We start from the raw sequence: 20,032 nt of genomic DNA, 5'->3' as shown, positions 1-20,032 counted from the left end.
GGAGTCCGGAGAGGACGGACGGCTGAGTCAGCCGTGATCTTATGAAGGCGGGGCAGCGGGACCATCGTTAATCCGGGCCGAGCTACCGGGCCGAAAGCGGAAAGGCCGGCGTGCCCCTCTTCTGGCCCTCTGGATTCAGATTTCAGAGGTAAAAGGTGGCATGGGATGGTCGATTCCCCGTTACATCATGCGGCCGGATCAGGCACGAAAACAGCCAGCCGTGCGACGGAAAGCGTAGAGTAATAGCCTAGGCTAGAGTCACCCCATAGATCCCGACTGCCTGGCAAAACATTCTCGAGATGGACGCGACTACGGGCGCTCATTGGCCAAGCCGGCAGCTACCGAGGGCAGAGTAGCAGAGCAGATATCGTGACTCTCCTGCTTTGCCCGGTGTATGAAACCGGAAAAGGGCGGCGGGCGAGCTGGCAAGCGGCGCAAGTCGGGACGCCTCTCCCAGCCTGGACAGCTTTGGGGGGGGGAAGCTGTAGCTTTTGCCCCGTCTGTCCGCCCGGTGTGCGGATTGGAGGTGACCCGGTCGTTGCGTCAGTCTTTTTTTTCGGGATCCCTTTTCTTCCCCCTCCCCCGCCGCTGAACTTTTCTCTCCTCTTCCACACTCTTCAGTATCCCTCTCCCATCCAAATCCCTCTCCCGTACTTAAAGTAAGGCTTCCCCCCGTTCGTCCTTTCCCCTGATTCCTCATACTAGATACCCCATCATCCACTCTCTCTTTGTCCTTGCCGCTTTTAAACTAACAGCTACCCCGCCATCTCTCAGACTACCATCACAATGGCCACCAAGGTATGCCAACCCGGCTCGATTGCTGGAAGAAGCTTGGAAGGTGTTCGAGGATACTAAACAAATCGATCCTAGGTTGGAATCAACGGCTTCGGTCGTATTGGACGTATTGTGAGTGACTACCTTGACCTACCTACCCCTCATCGATGACGTCCACCGTGCTAATGAGCTACCCAGGTCTTCCGTAACGCGTAAGTGCCATTGATGACCCTCTCATTGGGCTGCGGTTTTCAAGGGCTTTGAGTACCCCTCAAAGCACTTTTGACCGAGCTGGTCGTTTTGTGACAATGGGAACACTCTCTGACAATGTTCTATAGCGTCTCTCGCGACGACGTTGAGGTTGTTGCCGTCAACGATCCCTTCATCGAGACCCACTATGCTGTATGTTCCTTCTGTTACCTAAATGAGGAACCCCCAAGTGACACAAACTAACTTGCACTCGGATCCATAGGCCTACATGCTCAAGTACGACAGCACCCACGGCAAGTTCCAGGGTACCGTCGAGACCTACGACCAGGGCCTCATCGTCAACGGCAAGAAGGTTCAGTTCTTCGCCGAGAAGGACCCCGCTGCCATCCCCTGGGGCAAGGCCGGTGCCGACTACATCGTCGAGTCCACCGGTGTCTTCACCACCAACGAGAAGGCCGCCGCTCACTTGAAGGGTGGTGCCAAGAAGGTTGTCATCTCCGCTCCTTCCGCCGACGCCCCCATGTTCGTCATGGGTGTCAACCACGAGAGCTACAAGACCGACATCAACGTCCTCTCCAACGCCTCTTGCACCACCAACTGCCTGGCTCCCCTCGCCAAGGTCATCAACGACCAGTTCGGTATCGTTGAGGGTCTCATGACCACCGTCCACTCCTACACCGCCACCCAGAAGGTTGTCGACGCTCCCTCCGCCAAGGACTGGAGAGGTGGCCGTACCGCCGCTCAGAACATCATCCCCAGCTCCACTGGTGCTGCCAAGGCTGTCGGCAAGGTCATCCCCTCCCTCAACGGCAAGCTCACCGGTATGGCCATGCGTGTGCCTACCTCCAACGTCTCCGTTGTCGACCTGACCTGCCGTACCGAGAAGTCCGTCACCTACGAGGACATCAAGAAGGCCATCAAGGCTGCCTCCGAGGGCGAGCTCAAGGGTGCGTATTGCTGTTTCTCGAGCTGTGGAGTGCGCTGTATGCTAACCTTTCCGTCATAGGCATTCTCGGCTACACCGAGGACGACATCGTCTCTTCCGACCTGAACGGTGATGACCACTCCTCCATCTTCGATGCCAAGGCCGGTATCGCCCTCAACGACCACTTCATCAAGCTGGTTTCGTGGTACGACAACGAGTGGGGTTACTCCCGCCGTGTCGTTGACCTCATCAGTAAGTTCATTCGGTTTGGTCCCTCGCATCGACAGAATGATGTACTAACGATATCTTCTAGCCTACATCTCCAAGGTCGACGGCCAGTAGGAATCAGGACGGATCGTGGGGACGAAGAGTCTCCTTTAAACTGCCTGGTTGTGCACTGATTCAATGCTTGTCGCCGGCTCTCCCAGCTGCCGTAGGATGAGGCCCCTGTTGACAGGGTGGGAAGGATTGGAGACAAGCATAAAATGCATATGATAACGTACTATGTAATGAAATGATACAACGTTGATATTTGATGCACTTTGTCCGGAAGATCGAGTTGGTAGTTTGTTGACGTAGGAAAGGAACACAATCTCGTTCACGGTGACTAAGCTAGGCGGTCAGGCGAATGGGCTGTTCTGACTGGCCACGGCGAAGACTCGGAATGTGGCAGGAACCTCGACCGAGGAAAAAGCTCCAACTTACAACCTGCGACGACTGTGCAAACACTTCCGATTGCATGACCGCAGCTGACCCCTGGGTTGGATCACTCATTCACTCGTCCTGTCAGTCTTATATCTCTCGCCACGCTCACACTCAATTCCCCGTCGGACTACGGAGTATAACGAGTATACTACCTACTGGGACTAGACCCGTCTGGCCGGTGAAGGTCACGTGCCCGCAGCTAGGTCAACCGCGCTTTTTAGAGCTACTGTACATGCATGAACCACGATTCCTAGACTAGAACGCCCGGTCTGCCTTCGTCACCGAGCCTCTGGGCTTCGGGTTCTTTTGATAGCGGATTTCAGTTCATTTTGGTGTTTTGTGACAAATCCCTTGTCGACGTCTCTCGGTGACCTTTGTCGCGTTTGCGTTGGCCTCTTTGGTTCCTTTCTCATTCCCTGCTTTCCTCTTTATTAGTTACTAGTCCTGCAGAGAGTGAGCGTGAGAGCTCCAGAGTCTGGCCAACCAGCATTTTCTAGTGTTTACTGGGCTCGGCCATGAAGCGCTAGACCTGTCAAACTTCCTAGATCAAGGAACATCATCCCTGACTTAACTCACTTTTCATTTCTGCTCTTTCCCAATGGCTATCGAGGCAGACGAAGATACCGTCATGGGAGAAGCAGGCTCCCATACTGCTCCCCATGTCGCCTCGCACCAGTCTACCTCTCAGCCTGTATCTGGACAACTCAATGGGCGATCGGACCCCTGGCTGGCCCCTCCACTACTCGAGCAATCCGTGAGGGTGCCATTACCTGGTCAACCAACCAACCTCCCGCCTCCCGACTCGACAGACAGCCCGGGAGTGTCGCCGCCCAAAAGCCTTCCCAAATCCATTGACTCAGGTGAAATCGAAGATCCAGACAAGGATGACAGTCTTGTCGAGGAGAATTCGGACTGGTCGGACGACGACGTCTCTGTTCGCACGGGCCTTCCCCTTGCCTCCCTCTCGTCGGGGCTCTGCTATGATGTCCAAATGCGATATCACTGCGAAGTGCGCCCCACTGCAGACGTGCATCCTGAAGATCCCAGACGTATTTACTACATCTTCAAGGAGCTATGTCGAGCGGGACTGGTGGATGATCCTGAGTCTTCGAAACCCCTTGTAGCGAGGCCCTTGAGTCGGATCAGCGCCCGCAATGCTACCGAGGAGGAGATCAGGCTGGTTCATACTCCAGATCATTTTGCCTTTGTCGAGAGTACCAAAGGTAGGCGCAGATAGGATTTGATGTTAAGTGGCGGCCGCTAATTTCTCTTCAGATATGTCGGATGACGAACTCATTGCTCTAGAGCATACGCGGGACTCTATCTACTTTAACAAACTGACCTTCGCGTCTTCCCTGCTGTCTGTCGGAGGAGCGATTGAAACATGTCTGGCCGTTGCTCGACGAGAAGTCAAGAATGCTATTGCGGTGATCCGGCCCCCAGGTCACCATGCCGAGCACGATAAAACGATGGGATTTTGCCTGTTTAACAATGTGTCGGTTGCGGCTCGTGTGTGTCAGAAAGAGCTAGGCGAGGATTGCAGAAAGATTCTGATTCTGGACTGGTAAGTGCTTGTTCCTGTGTCCTATGATATTGACAATTTGCTGACAAGTCTAGGGACGTTCATCATGGTATTTCACTCCACCTTTGGAAGCTATTAATGAAAACTTTACTCACATCTCATAGGAAACGGCATTCAAAAGGCTTTCTACGATGACCCTAATGTCTTGTACATCTCACTTCACGTGTACCAAGATGGCAAATTCTACCCAGGTGGTGACGAAGGTGACTTGGATCATTGTGGAAAGGGCGCTGGCCTTGGACGGTATGTTTAACCGATCAAGCCGATTTGGGCTTTATCTGATTCATCCAGGAATGTCAATATCCCATGGCCCAGCCAGGGTATGGGTGATGGCGATTACATGTACGCGTTCCAGCAAGTGGTGATGCCGATTGCGCAGGAATTCAATCCTGACCTAGTAATAAGTATGTGCTTGCCTAAATGCAAGAGCGATTGTAGCTAACACCTTCAAAGTTGCCTCTGGGTTTGACGCTGCTGTTGGAGACGAACTTGGAGGGTGTTTTGTGACACCGTCCTGCTACGCTCATATGACGCACATGCTTATGACCCTTGCAAATGGCAAGATTTCCGTCTGCCTCGAGGTATGTTTATCCTTGCGGTAAGAACGCACTTGTGACTAATATCTGTCAGGGTGGATATAACTTCCGATCAATCTCCAAGTCGGCGCTTGCGGTCACAAAAACCCTCATGGGAGATCCACCTGATCGCCTCCATTCAACGACCCCTTCGGAGCTTGCAACGTCCGCCGTGAGACGAGTTATGATGGTTCAATCGCACTACTGGAAATGCATGTATCCCAAGGGTCCAGAGAACCAAGGGGTTTGGACTGATAGACTTCATGGTAAGGAACGAAAATCAGCAGTAATGAATGGATCATCTGATAATAGGTTCAGATGTGATTCGACAATACCAAGCCAAACACCTCTATGACAACTACAAGCTCACATCCCTCTACATCTACCGAAACGGGCTATCAAAATCGTTCGAAAACCAAGTTCTGGCTAGGTAATTGCCCAGGCCCAGGATTTATCAATCACAAATAAACGACTGACCGTTTAAAGCCCGAACTACTACCAGCATGTACCGCTGATAGTGATTTTCCATGACCCGTGAGTCTCTCCTTAAGAGATCAAGACATTACAGCAAGAATATGCTCGCTAATAAACCAGACCTGATATCATGGGCCTTCCCCACCCGGTCACCAACAAGCTGGAAGCCCACAACACGTGGCTTGTAAGTAGCTTCTCTGACTGGCCTTAGACCTAACAAAGGGCTAACGTGGGCAAGGCTGATTCTGTGAAGGACTATGTTGCATGGGCGACTTCTAAAGGATACGCCGTGATAGATGTGAACATACCGAAGCATGTGACAAATGGAGAGGTAAGTACAGTGCCCTTTTGCAGATTGTGTCTCTGTGGTGATATATGAAATGGTATGCTAACAAGATGAAGTCGCCCGGTAAATATCAAGATGAAGATAGTAATCGACCCACCGCCACTGAAGAATTGGCTGGATATCTGTGGGATAACTATATTGAGTAAGCGGACGCAGCTTTTACGATGTGCCGATGTGATAAAAATATAATAACTAATCCGATATAGACCCAACGAGGCCACCGAAGTTATCTTCATGGGAGTCGGCGACGCTTTCTTTGGGGTTGCCAACCTTTTGATCAACAGAGGTATCTATATCTTCACTTTCAAATACGCAAAAAGAAGGTAGAGGAACCACTAACATAGCCTACCAGACAACCTATACAAACGAGTCAACGGCGTTATCTCCTTTGTAGCAGAAAACCCCGTCCGAGCGATCGCCTCACCCACACAAACCTGGCTATCGAGATGGTACAAAGATGTAAGTTCTCGCCCTAAACATCTGCCCCAGTTGAGTCTAGAAAAGAAAACGAAAAGTGGTGAACTGGTGCAAATCAAGCTAACCTTACACACCAGAACTCCCTCGTATTTGTTTCACACACGCATGGAGTTTGGACCGCTGAGCCTCGACGTAAGCCGTCAAAACGCTACGGCCACCTTCTCTCCTCGCCTAAAGCCGGGCTCACGGAGATGATGCTCCACCATAAAGAGGAAGTGTGCAAGTGGATCGAGGAACGAGTCGATGTGCGAGATAGCGACGAGTCGGATGGAGAGCAGCAGCAGAATGCTGGTAGCACCAACAACATCAGCTAGTTTAGTTTAATCGACACTAGTTGTTAGTTGGGGGGAGTTGATTTTCCGACCGGGGAGAGGTGAGAGCGAGGGGGATGTGTTGAGGTCTTCTTTTACTTTCCATATTTCTTATTCCCAATAAATCATTCTCATGGTCCTAGGTAGCTTGTTCACTTTGTTTTAACTTTTCTTAAAAACCTCCGCCCGGTGGCGTTGCCATGTGCGGGGAAACCGAAACCGAAACCATCCTTCAGGTCTTTTCCCCAGATATTATTTTGGTGTCTGTCAGTGTCATCGTCATAGGACCGCGTGGAAGGGACTGCAGGTCTCACATTACTTTATGAGTTTCCTGTTTGTACACATACGGTGCAGGAAGGTACAGTAGGTATACAACGGAAGAAGTGACTCTAATCCCAGTTGATTAATTAGTTAACTGGAATGGCATGTACACCGGTGTATAGCCTACCTCTCTTCCTACCTTCCTTTACAGTAGATAGTTACCTAGTTAACTGGTAAGATACTCGTTAGGTAGTCGATCGATACAATTTCTTACCCTTCCCCATACTTTCTCCACAATACTCACTAAATCACAAACAAATCTAGGAACTTACTTATTCATGACCTCATACTGTGTACAAACACCGATCATCTATACTCAATATTCCCCCCAGATTAGCCTCGAATCGTATCTATTTCCGACTAGGGGAAAAACATCGCATGTACCTACTGTGTATAGTGTAAGTAGATAGATAAATATCCGAGGACCCTGAGAAACAGCTATGCATGAATCGCCATCGACCAACAACTAAAATAGCAACACGAACATTCCAATAACAATCTAAAAAGCCACCACGAGACCCTACACCGCAGATAGATACCTAAGACACAAATACCTGACCTACTGTGCCCATCGTATCCTATGAAGTAGTAGTATCCACATGACATCGTTATGACATTTCCCATCTGAACTTCCGACCCTCCGCAGCCCCATAATTTATATCCCCCCCTCCGCAGCCCGCAGAAGCTATCCGGAACTAAAGCTGAGACATCGCCAACCAGACCCCTCTGTCGGCGGTAATCGGCGGGAGGGGAAATGTTTGGAACCTGGAAATGAAAAGATTTGGGACTTTTGGGAGAAAGTGCGCTCACTGTACCTGGAAACCTGAACCTGCTGATCTGGATTTAATTAATTCATACGGCGTACGGCGATGGCTCGGTTCGTAGTAACTTACGGAGTACTTACTTTAATTTGTGAGATTGTCTTAGATTGCTTGCTTATCTATCTTGTTGGGTTTAACTTATCTTTAGTCTGACTGCGTACTTGTTTGGTGGGGTATGCTCACCGCGTACTGAGTACATACGTAAAGATAATGGTGTTTATAGTATAGGTAGGACTGAGACAGCAAGAAAGACTTGCGAAAGTAGTTGATATATTAACCAGCCTTACCAGGTAAAAGATACCTAACCACAACAATAAGTCCGATGGAGTAGACACCCATGCTTGGCTGTACACCGTGTATATGTGCCATGAATGTAACTGTCTCAGATGAACCAGCTACCTACCAACCATGTACTCCGTACTTAGCTTACCGAAGCTAGTCTTACATTCTGACCTCGGAATTACCTGAGACATGCTGCATGTCTGACCATCAGTAGGTACGGTGTACACAGTGTACACCGTATGTGACATGATGTGACCAGTATGCAATCGCGGCATTTTCTCTCTCTTTGCCCTCCAGAAAGGTATGCCATGCGTGGGTAATGTGGACTACCTAGTGGATAGGTAGATATGCATGTCTGAGCCGTGCGGTGCCCGGCCACTTCACTTCGTACTGGTTCGCCACGATCCTGGCTGCTGCGGCAGAGAATCAGCCCATTTTACTTTACGAAATGGGTCTAGTCAGTCAGATTTGAGGTGGGCCGAGGAGAGAGACTGGGCTGGGTTTGAGGGGTCACTGTTCCTTGTTCCTTGTTTCTTGAAGAAAAGCGGGATCGGATCGACGTGAGATGGAAAAAGGGGAGGGATTTGAGTGGTTCGAAATGGTTCAGTAAGAGTGAGAGGAAAGGTATATAAGGAGGACGATTCCCTCGCCGATGATAGCTTTCAATCCACCCATCTCATCAATCTATCCATTTCTTTCCATCCCAATCAAGTCAACTAGAGCCAACTGCAAACCAAACCAGCAACATGCAAATCCAAACCCTCCTCTTGACCCTCACCCTCCTGTTCACGCCTCTCGTCTCAGCCGTAGGCTCCGCCATCGTCAAGAACAACTGCAAATTCCCCGTCTATCTCTGGTCCGTCGGCGGATCCGTCGGACCCAAGAAGACGATCCAGCCGGGAGCCTCCTACAGCGAGCAATTCCGTCACGATGCCACGTCTGGCGGCGTGACGCTGAAGATTACCAAGGCCAACGACGGCATCTACAACGGTAGCCCGCAGTTGAGCTACGCGTACACCCTGGACGGAAACCAGCTGTGGTACGACCTCAGCAATGTCTTTGGAGACCCGTTCGCGGGTAACCCCTTGGTCGTGAAGCCTAAGGATACTGGTTGCTCGAACATCTGCTGGCCTCAGGGTACTCGGCCCGCTGGTAGCCAGGTGAAGGTTTGCTCGGCCAACTCGGATGAGACTTTGACGCTTTGCGCGGCGGGTTGTTAAATGTTTCATGAGGTTGAAGGTGCTGATATGGGCCTTCGAAGATCAATGGGCGATGAAGAGGTCTGATAGGAGGATTGCCTGGTAGGAGGATGTGATGGATCTGGTTGATAGGAGAATCTGTTGTTGGCGAGATCTGGTTTATGACTGGTTTCAACCAAGTGCGGTTTTTATGCTTGAAATGATTGCGAGGAATAATCTAATGGTACGCAAGAGCTATGTCAGTATGGATTATGCCACTTTGTTGCTTAAGAAATGGAGTATCACTTGCTTTATACATACCACATTCAGTTCAGCTCTTTTCACACCAGATGTAGGATTGCGAGTGTGAATGGTGATCGATGATATGCCTAACCACTTCTGAAGAACTTGTTCCAAAGCCCAGTGTTAACGTGGAATATACTGAAGAAGTGAAGTGGACCTCATCACGCGTTGAAGTCAATATCGTACGACTCGACTTCCCATCCCCCGCTATTGCCCAATTCATGACGAAAGCGATAACAGATCAGTGTGCCCACCGTCCGTTTGCTGGGTTTGGCATCAGCGTTCATGCCACTTGATCCGTACCAACCACGGCTCTCTTTTGGTAGCAAGCAGCGTATACAGTAGAATCTAGAATATTCAGGGAGGATGAATGACATAGCTCCATTGGCTCTGCCTTCGTCTCCATCAATGTCCTGAGAATGTAAGACAGCCGAGAAATCCCGCTCCTCAGCATCCACAACACACGTAGCAAGGCGTGCCAGCAATGGACCTGTCCAAACACCTTCGGTATGTCTACACAGCTTTAGAATGGAGATGGCGCGTCGACGAATGTGAGGAACGCGACACTTCAAGGCCGTATAGTACAGCGGAGGGTAACAGCCGAGATCAATGCTGAAGCTAGCGCCTATCTGACAAAAGCTCGATACGTAGTTATTCTCCTTTGTTGGCGCGATATACCGAGGAGTATTGGCAACTATGGCTCCTAGCTCCTCAACCTGGTCGATAATGGACTCAAAGGCCGAAGTATGGGAATCGAACGCTGTTTGCTTGGTCGCGAAACATGTCGACAACAGTATTGTGGCCATGGTCCAGTGAACCCGGAGCACGCGGAGGCCAAGCTCCCCATGGTGGTTCGTCAGTGATATTAGTAGTGAAATGGAGCTGTCAAATGCTGCGATCCAGTCCTCGAGTGTGGACTGGAGGGATTCCTGTTCTTTGAGCAAAGCCAGAGACGGCGGCGGAGGGTAGACATCGCTGCTCATCTGATCTGCAGCACACTTCAAGACGAGCCGAATAACGCGGTTGAGGATCTGGTCGAAGGACCGGCTTGCCTCTTGAACTGTTGAGAAGACTCGGGGAATAGAAATTTGTTGGTGTCCATAGACAAAGGCAGGCGTGAACAGCGCATCATCATCGAATAGACCCGAGCCTAGCATCATGAATTGTAGCTGCAAACGAGCAAATGCATGGATCATATGTTCATCGGTTGATTGAGGGGTCTGCTGTACAAATATATGCCGCACCTGTCTGGAGCTTCTATTATTCGATTGCAAGAGATTGAGGAGGTTGATGCCGTGTTGGAAGTGCATATTCATTGAAGTGTACTCCCCTCGCAGCATTTCAAGACAGACAAACACGATGCTGGTTATGACGGCAATACGAATCGACTCAACGTTCGTAACAGCCACATGCGCAGTCAGACTCTTAATCGCCTTGTTGTACTGCGTCAAAGAGAAAGACTCATAAGACTTGGCGCTGGCCGCTATTTCCTTTTCCCAAGGGGAGAAGCGGGATCTATGCGCGGCTGCCAGGGCGACGATAGCGTGCAAGACACTCGACTCGGCGAAGCAGGTTTGCATGATTAGGGACTCCCAGAACTCAGATTTGAATAATCCGGTTAGTTTCAACGCCGGCGCATGGCGGAAGTATTCTAGCGACGACCGCTCTTCCTGCGCAACACCTGAAAGGGGACCTGGGCTGCGACTGATGAGAAAACACCAAGGCTTCGTACTGGCCCGCTCCAGACCGAGCGGTCCGGAACTGCCTGGGGTTCCTTTGGTCCCGCTATACAAGATTCCATAGCCATCGCAGACTCTACCGGAATTCGTGCATTTCCGACAAGCGGGCTTCTCTTCGTCGCATTTGACATGGCGAGTTCTGTAGCATCGTCAGTAGGTATGAATTCCCAGCCAACTGCAATGCACTGACTTGCAGGTACGACATCCGGACTTGACGTATCTCCCGGGCCTCCGAGAACCGGAAGATGGACTTGATTTGGATGTCCCACCCATTGTTTCGATGATCATATTATCCACCGGATGAAAAGACCGGCATGATGATGAGTTCAAGTAAAAAGGGGGTCCTGAAACTGTCAATCCATCGAACTGTCTAGAATAAGTGTGTGATTAAGGGAGAAGTCAGGTCGATGATGGAATGAAACGAGCTAACCGATAAAGGAAGAGATGGGACTAACCTAAAGAAGATTGGCTGCGTCGGAAATATATGCTCGTGATTGGTTGCAAGTAGTGGAGCGCGCCTTACCCCATTCGGCCATCTTGTATGTGGATTCCTCAGGCTCTCCGCTCGTCCCATCTTTGGGTGCATGAAGTCGCTGTCCTGGAGTTAATCGTGTCATCCACAATGTTGTCTGAAAGCTCTATTTCCGTTGCTATGTCCGCTGTATCCGAAATAGAAGTTCTATAAAAGACCATCTTCTGCTCTGATGGCAGTATATTCTATCTCTCATCTAACCAGCTCTTTCCAATCTATCGTATCCGGATCTCAATCAATCAATCTTCTCTTCAACAGGCAGGATGTCTCTTCCCACCAGAACCCTCGGCAAAAATGGCCCCCAGGTCACCGGCGTCGGTCTCGGACTGATGAGCATCGGCGGTGTCTACGGGCCCAAAGGCACCGACGAAGAGCGTTTTGCTTTGCTCGACCACGCCCACGAGATTGGCGAGCACTTCTGGGATACGGCCGATCTGTACTTCGACAGCGAAGAGCTGATCGGCAAATGGATCCGAAAGAATCCTGCGAAAGCTAAAGACATCTTCTTAGCTACCAAATTTGCGATTACAATGGGTGCCGACGGCTTTATCACGTTGAACTCCAGTCCCGAATATGTCAAGGCTGCGTGCCAAAGAAGTCTTGACAAGTTGGGCGTTGAGACGATTGATCTGTATTATTGTCATCGGGTGGATGGGAAGACGCCCATTGAGAAGACTATTGAAGCAATGGTGGAATTGAAGAAGTAGGTCGACCCTCTCTTCGAATTCCTCTTCTGCGAACAAAGATTAACCATGTTTTAGGGAGGGAAAGATTCGCTACCTAGGCCTCAGCGAAGTGAGCGCTGATACCCTCCGACGAGCGCACGCAGTACATCCCATCTCCGCCCTGCAAGTCGAATACAGTGCCTTCGCTCTGGACATTGAAGACCCCAAGATCGACTTGCTTCGAACATGTCGGGAGTTGGGTGTTGCTGTTGTTGCATACAGCCCCATCGGTCGTGGACTTCTAACAGGGCGATACAAGTCCCACAAGGATCTCGCTCATGACCCGTTTCTGGCCTCCTTGCCGCGCTACTCTGCAGAGAACTTCCCGAAAATCTTGGATCTGATCGAAACCTTCAAGACGATTGCTACGAGCAAGGAATGCACACCCGTACAGCTGGCCATAGCGTGGTTGATGGCTCGAGGGGACGATATCATTCCGATCCCCGGGACAAGAAGTACTAAGTACCTTGGGGAGAATGTGGGCGCTATTCATGTAAAGGTCACCGACGAAGAACAGGCGCAGATTAACGATGCTGTTCAAAAGAGCATCTTGCAGGGTAGTCGTTATCCTCAGGGGTAAGTTTTTCGGTACGTTGATTGTTTCATGTGTGCTAACCTATATCTAGTTTGCCGACGAGTTTTGCCCTGGGAGATACACCAGCTCTGTGATCTGTTCTATAACAAATTCTACAGCAACATAAATATAGATGATGGGTTGCTGGATGTTCAGAAAGGATCTGGGTAGAAACCGGTGCTTCGGTTGATCAATTGTGAAAGAAAGTAATAGTCTTATCCAATCCTGTTTTGCGACGCCCAATGCAAATTGTTCCGTTGTTTTTTAAAATTGCCTCCCTTCCCACCATGCGTTTCTGAAAGTGTTGGTGCTCTATTTACTGCTTTTACCCGGGTCTTGAAAGCCCACTCAATTATTGAGCTTCGGATGAACTTCTTCCCCTGAGGTAGGCTTGGGCACCCGAACGAAGCCTTCCACTTCATGATCCACTCCTCAAGTACGGGAAGGGATCGGACCCTGGTCTAGAAAATTAAGCCACATGGAAGCGTCGAAACAAACCCATAATATGCATGAACTATTTCGCCTATTCTGACATTGGCCGAGTTGAGTGTTTTCCCGATGTCCGGTACCGTTGGTGGTTCTATTGTAGGCCCAAGAGCAGGTCCAGTTCCGTCCGAATATTCTCTGTAGTCCTTCCATGACTCTCACTTTTCCGAACTTAGCGATTGGAAGTTGCCCAGTTTCCATTTTTCCAACCATGTTACCGACATCCTCTTGGCCGTGTTCTACAACCATTCGTTTCGCCGCCTCATAAATCGATCAATACGTAAGTAAGAGTGGTGCTGAAGGTTGGATATTCCATCATCCAATCGTCGGGGTATTTTGAAGAACTTAGGCAAATCCCGAGCAAGCCTCCACATTTGACGTATATGAACCTTCTGGTTCTGCTCTGGCTCTGGTTCGGTATGTCTGCTGGACTGCTGCTGTAGCGAAGATGTGCATCTCGGAAAAGCACAACTGTCTTCTTCAGTTGTGATGGTGCATGCAGACGACGGACATAGTCCTTCACCCCCCAGAATAAGTTCCTTGTCACTTTCTGAAATGTCTCTCCCAAAAAAGAAAGGAATAAAGAGAAAGGATTCGACGAGGCATTATGCAATAGTGCCGTAGGGGCTTCTTCCAGGGCCATGGCCCAGATGACTCAGGCGGCTTGATGAAGTCGTATAATGGCCAAAAAAAACAGGTTGTAAATCAATCGACCTCGCGATAAACCATTAACCGGCGGCAACGGTATTCAGGCTAGTCACATTGATGATCCATGGCAGTTCGGCATCATCACAGAGGTCTTCCTCTACTTCAAATCAAGCTCAGAACAGTCAGTGTGCTGCTCCCGATTAGCAGCATCACCTTCAAGGCATAGTACTACTTTCCCCCCTGGGACAAATTTCCGTACTGAACTTTACGGGCATCAGACCATGCCTGTGTTGGGCTTCAGTCCCTAATGGCTTTTATAAGATCATGGTAACGGTAGATTTACCATCCTGCCCATGACCAACACGCTGAAGACATTGGGCATCGCTGCCACTGCACGCGTGCCATGCTGGCCTAAAGATATCCCTGCAGCCGCTCGTCGCCCCCGGGATGAGCTCCTTGATGGACTGGAGGAGAGTGATGAGGGCGGTGTTCACGATCAATTCTCCATGCTTCTGGTCGCGTTGTATTCGGTGTAAGATCTCCTGCTGCTGTCGGAACGCTGGCTTTAACAACGTATGCTTGTGCCAATTTGGCAGGTCTTCGTCGAGCTTGTGGTCGGCTCCAACCGCCACATGATATTGGTGAAACTCGGGCTGCATTACCAAGAATGGGCTGGAGATCAAAGGCCGGCTCTCTAATTCGATCTCAATCCGATAGTGAGCACTGTCTACGTCAAACTCACACTCACGCAGGATACCTCTAAGCAATCGAATGATCGTTTTGGGATGATGGAATGCCAAACCCCGAAGACCTGCCGACTCAGCAACTTGTCGGTGACTGGTATTCCGTAGACCCTTTCCTGCAGCTAGCTGCGGAACCGCAACATAAAATCAAATGGATTGGCTTCCAAACTCCACGATCGGAGTTTGCTCACATAGTAGGCCAAACTTATGAGGTGTTTGATCAAGTGTGTGCTGACAAGATTGGCTGATGGGAACTGTGTAGAAAGGAGCGCCTGGCAGGGTGTTGCATATTCAGAAGCTATCCGCAAGTAAGAGATATCCGAACATAGACAGATGACGAGGGAATCTTTTCTACCCGCTATTGCAGGTTCTCGTTCATAAAGTCTAGTCCAACAATTGCTCTGATGAATTCGCTCGTGTATAATCCGTGCAACAGCAAATTGCTGCTTGACACAGTCGTGAATATGTGATTGTGATAGTAGATTGCCATAACGACTGGCCTTGCGTTGGTTATCTGCATTCTCGTTTAGACGAAAGATACCATTCTTCCTGCCTGGTTTGTTTCGCCGTATTTTGCTGTGCATTTTGTGCTAAGACGCACAATATTCATGCCTTGCATGCCGGCCATATACTTCAAACAAGGCACATAGTGGTTCTAACTGGCCCATGAAACATGAATATCCAATATTAATTGAAGTCCATACCAGATTGCATAATCGGCGTCTTCGAATATCGATAGCTGCCAGGTTCCTCTGAACCATGAATCCAAGTCATGGCGGATTCTGTGTATTCTGGTATGCTCATGAGTGCTAATATCTTTGCCAGTTTTATGATCTCAAGCTGTATGCAGCTGTTGATGCCCGTTGTAGGTTCTCTCGGTTAGTCTAGTAGTATGACCGTGTTTCCATAGACCGTGCCCTAACATGAAAAACCAATCAGATTCGGAAGGAAGCCACCCAGATCGTGAAACTAAAGAATGATTGTTAGCGCAAATATTGAGAGTGCCACATAAAGAATGTATTTCAACACACCTTGTTAGATCCCTGACTAGGGCCTAATCAACGGTGTTTAAGTTTGCGTTTGCGTGTTCCCATAAAGGAGCTCTTGTTGTAGAGAGCTCGCTCATGTTTGAACACTTCTTGTATGGCGTTGCATGCTGCAATCGAAATATTTTTCCGATGGTCCGTAATCAGTGCGCGTGCCGCATGTGAATCGTCACCAAACAAGATATTCAGCTCGGCTATGACCGAGGGATCCGTATACCTGGTCTTTCCTACCAATGCTTCAGCCAGCGGGCTCATGCCTCGCTGGGAAATTGCCGCCGGAAATGTATATGATATCGTGGAGTATCTGTTATGGAGTCCTGACGGGCTCGACGGGTCCTGAACAGTTAAGAGTTTAAACTGAGTATCAGAGAAGCATTGCTTACCGTGGTGGAAGCCCCAAGTTGATGGGTTGGGGGCCGCGTCGATCGCAGCATCAACAAACGCGTCGATTCCTGGCGCGGTGTATGCCGCCATGTTTAGACCAGGTCGAAAAAGAGAAGGGAGTGAATGTAAGGGCCCAGGGACGAGATCTCGATGTGCTGCTGCCAACTGTTCCCACGTTCCGCCTTCTGGAATCTCGAGAGTTGAATGATCCTCCTGGACAGCTACATACCATGGTAGGATGGTTCTTCTAGTTCGTACACAATTCTCCGTAGAACCGTGCGGTAGGCCCGGATGAATAATGCGTGCATCACCTGCTTGACATGGGATAGGTGTCCATTTCGTTCCGAAGTGCTTGAGATCGGCGTCGTTCAGCTGGTCTGTGCCGTCCACCTTTAGTACAGATGGGAGCGGTTTCTCTTTTAAACCAGATGCCGCAAAGACATTTCCAAGAACATAATATTTGTTGAGGTAAATCCTTTTGATGCGGTCGCGCTCCTTCTGAAGATCTGAGATCATGTTCTGGACGTTGCGGTAACGCTATGCTGTTTGCATGCAACAGAATTGCCACGATGGCCGTAGACAATGCACGTACTCCAAACTCTCCATGGCTAGAAAGGCATTCGGATCGGGGATTGCCACAATTAACAAGGCGAGGTCAAACGCAATCTTGGTACTCCCCCAGCTCCCGAAGTCGTCGAATATATTAGCCTGGAAAGATCTGCTTGGAGCTGATCGGTGGCCATATGGCGAAGTGGTTATCGTCAATGCGCTTCACAAACCAGGTTTTCCCATACATGCTGAAGAACCCATATCGGTCGTCCATGTAACGCGCTATCTGCCCTAGTTATATTTACGGCCAATAGCTATATGTGCTCTGATCGCTTTTGCGGATATTGATCCTTGCATAATGCGCAGGGGGCTGTGACAATTTCATCTTGAATGACAAGCTCGTATACCAGGGTCTCCAGCATTATTCCATCTACCAACTGAATTGTCCTGTAGTGTTCTCGTTATCCAAGGCAATAAAGTGTTGGGGTTTTCGAAAACCCCAGGAAATTGTTGGGCTAGCCTCATTGACAATCCGCAAAAGTCTAGATTGCTCTGGCATGGCCCCTTAAAGACAGCTGAATTGAGTGCCGAAAACCCACTTGAGTTGAAAATTCAGTGTCAAAGGGAATAGTCTTTGCGTGGGTGCGACAGGTTGCCGCCTGGGTCATGGCCGCGCACCTTTCCCTTGTTCGGATTAAGGGTGAGTACATCAGCTGTTCATTCGCAATTGTGGCAGGGGAGAAGCCCAGTAATTGACTTCAAGAATGTAATAAGAGAGAGAGCTATCTCGCGTAGCGGTCATCCATGTACAGTGCCAGCTGACATTTGTGCAATCAAGCATTTTGCTTATGACAAGCCCGGGAATTCCTGCATCCCTTTGGTCTTTCTTGACCAGACTGTAATGATCTTTGTATACTTTTGTGTCGTTCCGCTCCATCTGCGTAGAAGCGCTTGTTGGCCCGGAACTTTTTATGGACCGGAGGAACGTGAAGAGGGTAATGTCATCGAGTCGCCTACCGGCAGTTAAAAGAGAATGGATGGGTTTCGCGACCCAGTGATTTTATTTTGATTGTAAAACTGCTTGTTATATCCTCGTTCTTCGTATATTGAAAGGCTTTCGACTCAATGATTTCTAGTTGTAAGGGTGCGAAAGATCAGGTCGACCGGCGCGGGCTTCGAGGGCTATAAAGCCAGGATCCAGCATTTGTGCACATATTCACACATGAAGAAGGGAAGCATCGTTGGCATCTTGGTGACTGGATCTGTGAATATTCCAGGCGGCCTAGCGAGAATCTATGTGAAATCGGCATAGGAAGCGGTATTGGCTATCAAGATCTTCGTGAATTCAAATATAATTATTAACATGTTTACTCATCTACATCAAAGAGCCGTCTTCTATTAGTCGAGGTTTGTTGAAAAGTATACCAGAATCTTTCATTTCAAAAGAAAATACTTACTAATGAAATGAGAAGAAAGCTTAAAGTCTCTATATTAATATAGAACATAAGATGCTACGTCGCATAGATAATTCCAATTTGTAACGAGGCTGGAGAAATTGGCAGACTTTCCCCGTGCCGGTCTCAAATCCCCATGAATTGATTGACTAGACAGGATCGTAGTTAAGAAACATCCAAACAGGCCCAAAAGACAACTGATATCAAGATATCTCATCCCAAGCGTCAAAAAATTCCTTAAAGAATTCGTCCAGTCTGTTGAGAGGGTCGCCGTACACCTAATCGAGGAGGTCGGCTAGGAGAAGAAGAGCAAGCCAGATAACAGATTCGAGAGCAGTCATTTCGGATCAAAAGTCTCGGCTCTTGCTACCTCCGACAACGACCCCCGAGACATTTGCGGCAAAAACCAGCGCAGTCCGAGTTGTAGGTGCAGGAAGCTTCACAGGTTTTTTTGTAGTTGCCGTCGCGCGCCTCAAGTTGATCAGCATCGGTATCGGTATCGCCAGCATCGGTATCACCAGCGACGGTGGGGCTCGCAGCTGCCACGATGGCCAGCGCGATGAGGAGAGTGAAGATGAAACGAATATCGAATTTCATGGTGATGGTGGATAGGAGGGTTTGGAGTGGATTTGGAGTAGATTTGGGAGTGGAATTGTACGGGTTCTCAAGATCCTTAAGAATTCAAATGGGTTATCGGTATGATCATCTATCTAGAAGAAAGAGCCCTTTCTTATATGCGAAATGCAGCATTCAGCATGCCGGAGTCCTCCGCTTCGAATGCAGGATTTCAGTCCAGGAAGATGGAAGTTCCCAATTTTCATACGAATGCCGGGGTCTTCCACAAAATTTGGACCAGGTAATTTATCATGTTGCCTGATAGAAGAGGTTTCTGTAGCAACAATATTACAGGTGAATCCTATATCCTGAAGGAAATATCTGCATGAGTGTATTCATGATCCCGTATGTAGCGGTGAATCTCTAATATGTGTGAATTGAGGCCATAATTTGAGATTGCAGGGATATGGATGGTTACATATCCTAGCAGGGGTATAGTCAGTTAATTAGCAGGATTTCATCATACCATGTCCACATTAATTTGGAAATTTTAAATGTGTATCATTTTTGTTCTAGCATGCCAGTCGATTTGACCAAGCTTAGCCCTAAATTCACACCACTCCAAACCGGGATATCCATGTGGTTCCTCTCAGGTCAAGCCCTGCGAGGATCGTGTCTATCATGTCTTAGATCCCAACCCCACATCCCCCGCATTCACGGTCCCTGAAGCATAGCAACGTGTCCCCTGCTGAAGAAGCTGGCAGGAAGTCCAATCAACTAACCATATAACATGGGACATGAAACATGAGAGTTGACCCTACCAACTGTGGCCACCAGTCAATTACCTCGCTTAAATTTGCCCAGAAACCTTGGTGGCGTCGGCAGTTCATTGTGGAATGTTTCGCAGAGCATTGCGCATCAGTCGGTCTAGGGCTGACTTAGATGATTCACTGCAGGGGAGATACACGTGTCCTGATGATGACCACCAGAGACTGCGCCCACTCTCCGGATGAACCCGGTAACCTTCACAGACAAGAAGGTGGAGAAAAAGGGAAGAAGGAAGATGGGATAAAATAACATATCCAGGCAAGGTTCACCGCCCTCCAGCCGCGGCATATAAGCGGCTCACCGCCTCGCCTCCCCACGGCGATGATTGTTCGTCACTCGCGGATGTCGTGATTGATTTTGCCCTCCTTCCTCCCTCCAGCTGTTCATAGATCTCCTATCCCTTCCTTCCAATTGTCCTGGTTTACTTGTTCTAGACTATTTCCTCACTGGATCCTGTCCGATACCTTCTCTATCCTTTCTTCTCC

At 49.2% G+C, this 20,032-nt stretch overlaps 8 protein-coding genes across 9 annotated transcripts; 6 read left to right on the top strand and 2 right to left on the bottom strand.

Moving 5' to 3' along the window:
• The first annotated feature begins 568 nt into the window (after positions 1–568).
• gpdA lies at positions 569–2,457 on the top strand. Of its 2 annotated transcripts, XM_046090182.1 has the most exons (8): positions 569–659; positions 775–798; positions 871–906; positions 973–986; positions 1,113–1,176; positions 1,247–1,931; positions 1,991–2,161; positions 2,223–2,457. In XM_046090182.1, the coding sequence occupies exons 2-8, from the start codon at positions 787–789 to the stop codon at positions 2,249–2,251; spliced, it is 1,011 nt and encodes a 336-aa protein (XP_045946155.1). In that variant the 5' UTR covers positions 569–659; positions 775–786; the 3' UTR covers positions 2,252–2,457. The 2 variants fall into 2 exon arrangements, with proteins under 2 accessions (XP_045946155.1, XP_045946156.1); XM_046090183.1 differs by having other exon boundaries at positions 569–798.
• Positions 2,458–3,212: 755 nt separating this feature from the next.
• Positions 3,213–5,205, top strand: hdaA (histone deacetylase hdaA; the record flags this gene model as incomplete). Its single annotated transcript, XM_046090181.1, has 8 exons — positions 3,213–3,837; positions 3,890–4,178; positions 4,232–4,245; positions 4,301–4,439; positions 4,488–4,600; positions 4,650–4,777; positions 4,827–5,037; positions 5,090–5,205. 8 exons carry the CDS (start codon positions 3,213–3,215, stop codon positions 5,203–5,205), a joined length of 1,635 nt encoding a protein of 544 aa, XP_045946154.1.
• A 436-nt stretch (positions 5,206–5,641) lies between these two features.
• HDA1_1 (Histone deacetylase hda1) lies at positions 5,642–6,382 on the top strand (the record flags this gene model as incomplete). The annotated part of the gene is made up of 4 exons (XM_046090180.1): positions 5,642–5,733; positions 5,798–5,877; positions 5,944–6,050; positions 6,146–6,382. The coding sequence occupies 4 exons, from the start codon at positions 5,642–5,644 to the stop codon at positions 6,380–6,382; spliced, it is 516 nt and encodes a 171-aa protein (XP_045946153.1).
• A 2,167-nt stretch (positions 6,383–8,549) lies between these two features.
• LDX57_008457 (putative BYS1 domain protein) lies at positions 8,550–9,023 on the top strand (the record flags this gene model as incomplete). Its single annotated transcript, XM_046090179.1, has 1 exon — positions 8,550–9,023. One exon carries the CDS (start codon positions 8,550–8,552, stop codon positions 9,021–9,023), a length of 474 nt encoding a protein of 157 aa, XP_045946152.1.
• A 422-nt stretch (positions 9,024–9,445) lies between these two features.
• LDX57_008456 (uncharacterized protein) lies at positions 9,446–10,864 on the bottom strand (the record flags this gene model as incomplete). Its single annotated transcript, XM_046090178.1, has 1 exon — positions 9,446–10,864. One exon carries the CDS (start codon positions 10,862–10,864, stop codon positions 9,446–9,448), a length of 1,419 nt encoding a protein of 472 aa, XP_045946151.1.
• Positions 10,865–11,487: 623 nt separating this feature from the next.
• On the top strand, positions 11,488–12,949 carry LDX57_008455 (uncharacterized protein; the record flags this gene model as incomplete). The annotated part of the gene is made up of 3 exons (XM_046090177.1): positions 11,488–12,258; positions 12,317–12,856; positions 12,907–12,949. Exons 1-3 carry the CDS (start codon positions 11,819–11,821, stop codon positions 12,947–12,949), a joined length of 1,023 nt encoding a protein of 340 aa, XP_045946150.1. The 5' UTR covers positions 11,488–11,818.
• A 1,392-nt stretch (positions 12,950–14,341) lies between these two features.
• LDX57_008454 (uncharacterized protein) lies at positions 14,342–14,524 on the top strand (the record flags this gene model as incomplete). The annotated part of the gene is made up of 1 exon (XM_046090176.1): positions 14,342–14,524. The coding sequence occupies one exon, from the start codon at positions 14,342–14,344 to the stop codon at positions 14,522–14,524; it is 183 nt and encodes a 60-aa protein (XP_045946149.1).
• A 4,006-nt stretch (positions 14,525–18,530) lies between these two features.
• On the bottom strand, positions 18,531–19,746 carry LDX57_008453 (uncharacterized protein; the record flags this gene model as incomplete). Its single annotated transcript, XM_046090175.1, has 1 exon — positions 18,531–19,746. The coding sequence occupies exon 1, from the start codon at positions 18,759–18,761 to the stop codon at positions 18,531–18,533; it is 231 nt and encodes a 76-aa protein (XP_045946148.1). The 5' UTR covers positions 18,762–19,746.
• Between the last annotated feature and the right edge of the window lie 286 nt (positions 19,747–20,032).

Source organism: Aspergillus melleus (assembly GCF_016097325.1).
Source record: "Aspergillus melleus strain CBS 546.65 chromosome Unknown contig4, whole genome shotgun sequence".
NCBI lineage: Eukaryota > Fungi > Ascomycota > Eurotiomycetes > Eurotiales > Aspergillaceae > Aspergillus > Aspergillus melleus.
Note: the sequence above shows the minus strand (reverse complement) of the source record. Positions and strands in the feature narration are given on the sequence as shown.

Coding starts and splice junctions, on each gene's coding strand:
- gpdA (XM_046090182.1), top strand. Junction 1,932..1,990: donor CTCCGAGGGCGAGCTCAAGG/GTGCGTATTGCT, acceptor TTTCCGTCATAG/GCATTCTCGGCTACACCGAG. Junction 2,162..2,222: donor CCGTGTCGTTGACCTCATCA/GTAAGTTCATTC, acceptor GATATCTTCTAG/CCTACATCTCCAAGGTCGAC.